Genomic DNA, 9,938 nt, shown 5'->3' on the forward strand with positions numbered 1-9,938 from the left:
ATGAAATGCAGAGTTCATATTCAGGAAGCAACCCTCTTCGTGCACAAAGTAAGATTAAATCCTAAAGTTCTGTTAGCCCACTTGACTGTGCTTGAAAAAAATCCTATTCACTACCCCATAAACAGGGTCCAAGTCAGCTATTACTCGATTCCTAAAGGTATGAGTGATTCTACAAGAGACAACATCTATCTGGGCGACATTCCTTCTCGATTAGTTATAGGTCTAGTTGCAAGTGAAGCATTCAATGGTTCGTACAGTCGCAATCCATTCAATTTTGCCCACTTCAATTTATGTTATCTGGTAGTGTCAGCTGATGGTATTCAGCATCCAAGTCAACCTCTTACACCTAATTATAAAGAGGGTCATTACACCAGATCATACCTCTCTCTTTTCACATCACTGAACAAGTGGACACGTGATGTGGGTAATGATGTTTCCTATAAAGAATACCTAGAAGGTAATGTGTTGTATGGATTTGACCTCTCTCCTGACCATAATGCCGTAGGCGAACACATCAATACTCATAGACGAGGAAGTGTACGTATCGAACTGAAATTTTCTGCTCACCTACCCGAGAACGTTACAGTGGTGTTGTTCGCAGAGTTTGAAAACATCCTTTCGATCACCAGGGATCGCTCGGTACTTCTGGATTATGAACACTGAACAGATTTTACAGATGGATGTCTACACACGGAAATTTCCATTGGGAGTGTGTGCACGTGATGAACTACCTACACGGATGCTACCAAAACCGTGTCTCCTTGTAGTCAATACAGATCCCTCACATCTACCTGGGCAGCACTGGGTTGCCTTATTCCTACAGGAACAATGTGGTGAATACTTTGACAGCTATGGTCGCAAACCAAAAAAGGACTTTGTGAAATTTTTAACTAAACAATGTAAAAAATGGACGTATAATGCTACTGTTATCCAACACAAGTTGTCTATAGCCTGTGGTTTACACTGTATTTATTTCCTTACACACAGGTGTCGTGGCTTAACCATGCACCAGATTGTTAATGTGTGTTATTCTCCCGATTTGTGGATGAATGATGTTATTGTAACTGTTGACATAACAGAACATTTATTTCTAAACAAAAATAATTTTAAATAAAAAAAGATGTTTTTTTTACTTACATTCGAACCCATTTCAGCTTTCTTGCCCTCAACCGTCTTGGGGAGGGTAGGAAAAAAGTTGACTTTTTTCTTTTCTTCACAGGAACATCTTCAACAGGTGGGGGTGGTGGCATTTCTTCCGTGTGTACTGATGGTGCAAGCTGTCTTTTTAGACCTAAATAAGTCTGTAAAGTGGTTAAATATTCTCTAACTTTACTTTCAACATCCAAATCTTTCCTTTGAAGAACAGATGACATTTTGTCATCCAAACTTTCAATTTCTTTCTGCTCTGGGGTGTTTAGCAGTGTGAATTTTTTATACAGCTGATTCATTTCCTTATGAGGGATGTGAGCAATGGTACTATTATGCTACCAAGTAGGGGAAACAAAGCACCACCGTGCTGGTGAATAAGTTTTCGCCTTTGTATGAAGGGCACCTGTTTATTTCCTAATAATCTCAAGATTTTCTTTTTCTTGGAGAGCTGTGAATGCTGTTTGCTACTTAGAGGGATATTGCCACAAAGGAGATTTTTACAAATTTCACAAAGAGATGTAATTTGTGCTGGCGTAGTGTGTTTTAAGACAGCTGTGGCTTGTTTTGGAGTGGCTTCAGAAATAAACTTGATGAGGTTTTTGTGCTTTCGGAGTCTAGAAGCCATATGGGTACATAAACAACGTTGGGGGCCTCTTCTGGCAAAATATTACTTCGCAGACGGAGCACCTCAGGTGTGTCCTGTTTAAAATCTAGGAGCAAATAAGAATGTGCTCGACTTGTTGCTTCTTTATAAATGTCAATCAGCACACCCGACCGTCCAGGAAAAACTTGTGTGGCAAGATGAGAAAATTGCCGAGAGTCATGTGGGTTTTTGAAAACTATCAGATAGTGTGCATTAAGACTGATAGTTCTAAACTGAGTACCCTGACAAAATAAATTTTGTGTTAGCAGAATCACACTTAGACTCCTGTGATGTGACCCTTTTATAAAAATTTCAGCTACTTCGGTATTGTCTTTAGCCTGATGAATTAAATCATCGATAATTAGCAAATTTTCAATACTTGGGTCAAACTGTGGTGGTTTTAACCCGTTTACAAACTCTACTTCTAGGAAACTGCTGAATTTTTGCTGGTACTCTGAATAGCAGTATACGATTCTTTTGGGTGGTGGGGTTATTAATAGGTTTCTATTACGAATGAGGGATAATACAAATGTTGTTTTCCCTGACTGGGTGCCCCCAGAGACAATAGATGTAAACGGATGTACAAACATTTTAAAACTGGTTGTTGTGAGTGGGAGGATATATATATGTGTGTGTGTGTGTGTGTGGATACCGTTGTAGGTGCGAAATCTTTACACACGGAAATAACCATAAGGGTAGGTTCGAGTGTCTTCCCCCACCACACGTTTTGTAAATGTGTACCTAAATTTCTTGGTTATGGAAGTTTCCAAGAGACGGCAATTCCACTTGTCGCGACGAACAGCAAAGGGGACAGGCACGGAAATATCTGTTGGTTCTCCCATAGCCGCTGCATACATGGATTCTATGTTAATCAACATGTTAGCATGGGAGTTCAGCGTGATTCCTTTACATTTTGTCACCATCTTATTCTTGTGGGTTCTGTAGGAATATGATTTAGGGCCTGTAGTGACAAACTCGACAATGTAATCACCACTGTCCAGTTCATTAGTGAGCTCTCCTAAAGAATGACCAATTGGTGGAGCGTATTCACCGGGTTTTTGTGTGAATATGACACTGTCGGTGTCTGAGTATAAGACACGTTCACGGAGAGAGTCTAGAGCCTCATAAAGCTTCATCCTACCATAAGCAGCAACAAACGAAGCAATAACAGCATTACCTTTCCTGTATGCCGGTTCTTTTCCAGCAACAGGAGCAGATGCAACCAACATTTTTTCTTCTGTAACAAGTCTGGCATCATGAATAATCTTTGTGTTGTCCAGAAAGAGTTCAACAAGGTTCTCATAAGAGGAAACAACCTGTGTATTCACACGCTGTGTCCTTACAAGTCTTCCCCACAAAGAATTAAGGCAAATCTTAGCAAGTGAACGCTTTGCTGGATTTTTCTTAATTTGGTCTACATCTAACGTGACACCTTCTCCCGTTTTAAATTCCTGAATATATTCATCCCGATTCTTACCCTCGGGCCAGCCTGAAGCTTCTTGTTTCACCTTGAGGAAAGTGTCCATGTACGGCCCGAATAAATTTTCGAATTTTTCAGAAAAATGCCATACTTCATAAAATTGTAGCACTTTGTAACCGTGGGATACTGTAAGGTCAAGTTCAACTGTACACCATGTTCCTGTGAATGATCGATCTGAATGAGAGCACTGGGGTAAACATTCATTAGCACACTGACCACATAGTGGGAAAACGAGCTTACCATTGCTATTGATGGGCAAAACAGGTAACAGAAGCTGATCAGGAGCAACAACACGGGCATGGCAAATGCCAAAGTATGCACCTGGTGTGTAATCAAAGTTTTCAAGTATTACTTTAGGGTGCCCGCGAGGAAAAACACCATATTTGCACACCCATGGATAAAGGGAGCAGAAATCAAGATAGTGGATTTCTTCACCCTCTTCGACCTTGTGATAAAGTTTATAACAGTCTGTTCTTCCTCCTTTTAAGGCACTCCTAGGTGTCAGACCTTCGAAATGAATGGCCTCATCTGCATGTTGTTTTAGCATTATATCAGTGTTAACCAATTTGTCAAACTGACACTCCCATATGGAGACCACCTGAAAACCTTGTGACTCTAAATATGCCTCTCTGTCTAATGTTGCTTCATAGAGAGCACCCATTGTAATATTTTGGTGTGACTGTTGTGTGTAGGGCTTATAACATTTTGGACACCCGTGATAATAGCATCCGTTAAATTCATACACTGTTTGTTTATACAAACCATCCACAAAGTATGGGCCAATTTTAACTTCTCCACCTACTCTGCGTGCGTGCTGAATTGTAACATTGTGCTTTTTTTCTAAATAAGTGAGCCATATTAAAGCTTTACGACTCTGTATGTTTTTTCCTTTGTAACCTGCAGGTGGCAAGATGGCCATCGTGTTATGAGGAAGAAATTTTTGAAGGAATACCCTGTTGCAAACACCTGCAATGGTAATGTCTTGGTGGAAAGGGTCAACACCTGTAGTTTCTAAAAAAAGAGAGCGGAACTTATCACAGGCACCTTTCAGGACCCTTAAGTCATCTTGGCAGTAGTGAAGCAGTTCAGATTTCAGATTGTAGGGCTCGTGTCTCCGCTGTTCGTACCATGTTTCAAACTCAGCTAGGGTCTCTTTCCCCATATATTCAGGTTGAAAATACTGCTTAGCAGGTAATGGGCCCTGGTAATCACCGGTCTGTTCGGTGTGAAATATGTAGGGGAAGAAACCCTTTCTGACCTCTGGAAGTTCAAACATGGCAGGTAATTTGCGAAGTGGAAATGCCAAATAAGAAAAACTGTCGAGAAAGACAATATTCAATTGGTCATGGTAAATACCAAGGATTTTGGAACCGTCATACACCACTCGGGGTTCATAAGCCTGGCCGTAAAGATACTCAAGGACAAAATAGCCATCGAACCCCTTAAAGTTGTGGGCTACAACCCGGACATTAGTATATTTTGGTCCAATGGTGTGAATATTCCTACCATCACGTGCACGCTTAACCGTTTCCTTGACAGCAAACAATTCATTCATAAATTGTCTAACACAGTCTTCTCCCCAGAAGACATGTTCCTGGCTCCCAAACACAGCCACACAAAGAACAGCCACGTGCTGACCCTGCTTTAGAATAGTCTCTGTGTCAAAGTATATAACTGAGATTTTGTCTTTTGGTGGTTCTGGTTTCAGGACAAAGCAGTGTTCGGGTTCATGTTCAATCTTACAGTAGTGACAATAATCCTGTGATCTGCAAACGTGCTCTTTGTTTGATGAAAAGGTGAGCATACATTTGCTGCAGCGACGGAACTCAGAACATATATTGTTTGTCCTATGTGTTTCCAAACACTCGCGGCCTCGAAAATATCTATTACAAGACTCACACAAGAGAGAGCGCTCTCCACTATGATAGGCTTTCGCCCTACAGCGAGTACAGACCTTAGGACATATGTGTGTGATTAACCTCTCAGCATTTGTAAAAGTTTTCAAACAGTCTGGACAGTAGTATGAACCGCCGAATAATGCTTTAGGGGATCGCACCAAATCATAGTGACTACTGTGATACAGGAGACAGATTTGTTTCTTGGCAGGTGAACCCCTGTAAATACTGTTAAAGCTGTCTTCAGCAGAAAACACTATAATCTGATATTCAGGGGCCAGATGTTTCTGAAATAAATCCAACTCCTGCAATCCACATTTGATCAGAGGCACTCCTGCAACCTTATGGAGCTGGACAGCTCGAATTTTCTGAGCCCTTTTCTTGTCTTCCCGTACCTGTCTGTACGTTTGCTTGTCATCCTCAAAACCAGAAATACCCACCACGATCGCTCGGGCCATACAAAGATTATCCGAGTTTTTTATGTGGATTACTGATTTTTTCGAAGACAAAAATGCTTCCAAATTGAGTATTGCCCTTGTTTTAATGTTGTTACGACCTCCTCCACGATTAGCAATATTAATTAAAATATCAATTTGCAAATCCTCAGCCAGTAGAAACTCACGTTTCGACTGCTCCACAGCAAAAAAAGCATCAAAAATGCGGTCAAGTGTGAGGTCGCCAATTAACATGAAAGGCAAATTAATATTGGTGTCAAGTGTACTGGCCCTCACACACAGTCTAACATGGGAAAAGGTTCCTTCCTGGCTGAGAAGCCTAATAACCTCCTCAAGAACCTCTCTGAAAACTGAAAAAAATGTCCCTTCGGGCAACTGGTCAAGGTCTTTGTATTTTGTTGTATATGTTATGAATTTTGTTTTATATTTGTGAGAATTTTTTTCTACGCCAGCACAAATATCATAAAATCTATTAAAAGGGGGAGAAATAGTAACACTCTCACCGTTGTGGGTCCCTTCACCAGCATTATCATCTTCCTGCAACCCCCAGCCTGTTTGATACTCATTACCCTAAAAATTAAAAAAAACAGTATTAAATACCAAAAGAATTATTGTAAAAATTAAGCAAAAACCAGTATTAAATAACAAACTAAATCACAAAAGAATTATTTTTAAAAAATTAAGCAAAAAAATATTTGGAAAAAATTACAAAAGAAATGTAAATACACACCTGATCCAGAGAAATGGCCACCTCAGGGATTATATCACTGCCTGGTTGGTTGAGAGTCTCCATCTCATTATCCTAAAAACAGAGCTGTATTAAATAACAGTCTAAATCACAAAAGAATTGTTGTAAAAATTTAAGCAAAAAAAAAAAAAAAAAACACACCTGGTCCAGAGAAAAACCAAGATTAAAATTGGGGGGGTCATATACTCTAACAGCCGATATCAGCTCCTTTTCAACATCTGTGGTGATGTCTTCTAAACCCTATTAAAAAGATATTCAGCAAAAGGTTATATTTTTAAAAAATTAAATTCAAATTATTCTTAACTTACAAAAAATCGTAAAATTTATTGGTTGAAAGTATAAAGTATTACCAATAATCCAGCTTTCTTAAAAAACAATAACGATCATTTAATTGGGGGCTTAAGAGAAAATAGTAGGAATAAACTAAAATTAGTCGAATAAATTTACACTTAGCTTAATACTAATTGTTCAGAGATGTTTGTAAAAAAAACAAATTGCCTGTTTAAAGTTTATAAATAGGAATTTCAAACAATAAGATCGATCCGGAAATACAATTTCCGTTATAAAAATCACCCTTTAGCAATGCTTAGGTGTTTAAAATAAATCTATGTAGCTAATTGTTCACAGGTATTTGTAAAAAAAAAAAAAATTAACCGATAACCCACAGAATTTCAATAAACAAGGTTAATCACACACTTGCAGGGCCACGTGCTAATACAATTTAGAGATTAGTTATAATTCCTGGAACGAATAACCAAAAAACAATGCGTTCCCACGGTTTCAACTAAGCAAGAAAACATACATTAACTTCTAAAAATTATATCTTTCAGCAGCGATAAATGCAAAATAATATAAACACAGCCTCAAGTGTTCTAAAATATAATTTACATTATAAAAATCACCTTTCAGCAATGCTTAGATATGTAAAATAATAAATCTATGTAGCTAATTGTTCACAGGTATTTGTAAAAAAAAAGCAAATTGCATGATTAAAGCTTAAAAATTTCAAACAATAAGATCGATCCGGAAATACAATTTCCGTTATAAAAATCACCCTTTAGCAATGTTTAGGAGTTTAAAATAAATCTATGTAGCTAATTGTTCACAGGTATTTGTAAAAAAAAAAAAAAATTAACTGATAACCCACAGAATTTCAATAAACAAGGTTAATCACACACTTGCAGGGCCACGTGCTAATACAATTTAGAGATTAGTTATAATTCCTGGAACGAATAACCAAAAAACAATGCGTTCCCACGGTTTCAACTAAGCAAGAAAACATACATTAACTTCTAAAAATTATATCTTTCAGCAGCGATAAATGCAAAATAATATAAACACAGCCTCAAGTGTTCTAAAATATAATTTACATTATAAAAATCACCTTTCAGCAATGCTTAGATATGTAAAATAATAAATCTATGTAGCTAATTGTTCACAGGTATTTGTAAAAAAAAAGCAAATTGCATGATTAAAGCTTAAAAATTTCAAACAATAAGATCGATCCGGAAATACAATTTCCGTTATAAAAATCACCCTTTAGCAATGTTTAGGAGTTTAAAATAAATCTATGTAGCTAATTGTTCACAGGTATTTGTAAAAAAAAAAAAAAAATTGAACTGATAACCCACAGAATTTCAATAAACAAGGTTAATTACACACTTGCAGGGCCACGTGCTAATACAATTTAGAGATTAGTTATAATTCTTGGAACGAATAACCAAAAAACAATGCGTTCACACGGTTTCAACTAAGCAAGAAAACATACATTAACTTCTAAAAATTATATCTTTCAGTAGCCATAAATGTAAAATAAACTTACTACGTGTTTGGGAACACTTTCATTGTTATCAATAGGATCATATTCACGAACGGCAGAAATTAACTGTTGTTCTACTTCTAGACTTACATCTTCAAAAATCTATAAAAATAAATTATTGATTAAAGTACAAACCAAATGCTGAAATAACACACAAATTCAGACTTTAGAAATAATACTTACAGTGCTGGATTCCATAATTCCAAGTACAGCCAATATCCACCAAATAAGCAGAAGCATGAAAGTAGGCAAAAACTAAAAGGGCACATTCAGACCCCCAAAGGTGTTTATATAGATTATACACCTACCAATTATCAACGAAATTTGCCGTCACGTGTTCTAAAAGCTCTGGTCAATCAACAACGAGATCACCGTCACGTGGTATTAAAGAGTGGGCCAATCATGAACAGCGATTATCATCACGTGGTATTAAAGAGCGGGCCAATCATGAACAACGATTATCATCACGTGACATAAACGCGCCGGTCAACGTCAACTGACCACAGACAGTTCCAGGAAATGGATCAAAAATCAGCACTCATCGATTTCCAGATGTTTTTAAATTCTGATGGAAATTATTTTATAAAGGAAGTTGCATTTTTTGACGGTGAAAATTTATTTAGTAATGTACCCGCCATGTGGGTGGAATGAATTATCAAACGCAATTAAGAGACAAAATATTTGGATTTTTAAAAACTGTCATCAATTACCATGGAATTTTGGTTTCATTCAACAAAAAGATTTAAGGATGTGGTTGGAAATGGTCACTTCAAAGTGTAGTATAATTTATGTGAAAGGAGAAGAAAAGAAACACATTTTGTCAAAATATACCAATGCATCTGTAATTAATTTAGAAAAAATCGGTTGTCCACAAAGAAAGGAAATTGAGCTTGAAACGACCCCTTGTTTATTTGATCACAATACTTATTTTTGCGCTCATATAAACGTGCAATTATTTTTTTATTGGCTACAAAACAAATTAAAATAATGTAAAAAATAAACTATTTAATTAGGAATTATGTTCCAAGAATTATCTCAAAGGACTATGACGTCATAAGACTTGTTATACCGTGCATGTTGAACAAAACCTTTCTCTTTGAATTCCAAGAATTACCACAAAGGATTATGACGTCATAAGACATGTTACACCGTGCAAAGGATTTTAATCACGATTGAACATGTTTGTACGCACCTGTTTTTGATTGGCTGAAAACTAGGGTGATATTTGGTTTAAAAAGGGTTTTTGATCTGTGCTCATTTCAGTTCTCTCTCTAGCCATGGCGTCTAAGTTTTGCTATTACAGTTTCTATCGCTCTGTGTCTTCAAAATGGCTTGTCCGGGTTGGATTTGTAAATTTTAAACCCTGTGTCCAGTTGGAGTCCGATTCTCAAGTAATTGTTATTAAATGTGAAGAATGGATGCTGCTTCAAAAGAAACTTCCGGAATTTACAAAATATTTGAACCAAAAAGAAGACGCCACCGAATGCAGAATAAGTGAAAATCTGGCAACAGTGTGTGGAAATGGATTTTTGACTATTCGTCGTATACAGAACAACGATATTAACGATGTTAAACTTGATGATTTCGAGGTGCAAACTTTATCAATTAAAACCATATCCATTCAAAAACGACTGCAGCTTTTACAGGAGGAAGCGGCTATCTTCAAACTTATGGGTGATATTATTGTTTCACGTTTATATCAAGCTCGTGACGTGCTCCTAAAAAGGAAACTCTTCCAAACCAATACTT

The 9,938-nt window shown here is 37.1% G+C and overlaps 2 protein-coding genes across 2 annotated transcripts; one reads left to right on the forward strand and one right to left on the reverse strand.

The window, feature by feature from the left end:
* On the forward strand, positions 1 to 663 carry LOC150076448 (uncharacterized protein F54H12.2-like). The gene has a single exon (XM_090387360.1). It carries the CDS (start codon positions 1 to 3, stop codon positions 661 to 663), a length of 663 nt encoding a protein of 220 aa, XP_090243486.1.
* Positions 664 to 2,463: 1,800 nt separating this feature from the next.
* Positions 2,464 to 8,429, reverse strand: LOC150076449 (uncharacterized). The gene is made up of 5 exons (XM_090387361.1): positions 8,373 to 8,429; positions 8,193 to 8,291; positions 6,512 to 6,610; positions 6,353 to 6,424; positions 2,464 to 6,192 (listed from the first exon to the last, which is right to left on the reverse strand). The coding sequence occupies exons 1-5, from the start codon at positions 8,427 to 8,429 to the stop codon at positions 2,464 to 2,466; spliced, it is 4,056 nt and encodes a 1,351-aa protein (XP_090243487.1).
* Positions 8,430 to 9,938: the final 1,509 nt, after the last annotated feature.

The sequence above is a fragment of the Mastigoproctus giganteus genome, chromosome 13 (assembly GCF_048544385.1).
Source record: "Mastigoproctus giganteus isolate SK-2022 chromosome 13, ASM4854438v1, whole genome shotgun sequence".
Lineage (NCBI taxonomy): Eukaryota > Metazoa > Arthropoda > Arachnida > Uropygi > Thelyphonidae > Mastigoproctus > Mastigoproctus giganteus.

Excerpts from the sequence above, each read along its gene's own strand:
- LOC150076448 (XM_090387360.1), top strand. The coding sequence starts at position 1 with ATGAAATGCAGAGTTCATATTCAGGAAGCAACCCTCTTCGTGCACAAA.
- LOC150076449 (XM_090387361.1), bottom strand. The coding sequence starts at position 8,429 with ATGCTTCTGCTTATTTGGTGGATATTGGCTGTACTTGGAATTATGGAA. Across the intron at positions 6,425-6,511 it reads TTGGTTTTTCTCTGGACCAG|GATAATGAGATGGAGACTCT; the intron begins GTGTGTTTTTTT and ends CTCTGTTTTTAG. Across the intron at positions 6,193-6,352 it reads TGGCCATTTCTCTGGATCAG|GGTAATGAGTATCAAACAGG; the intron begins GTGTGTATTTAC and ends TTTAATTTTTAG.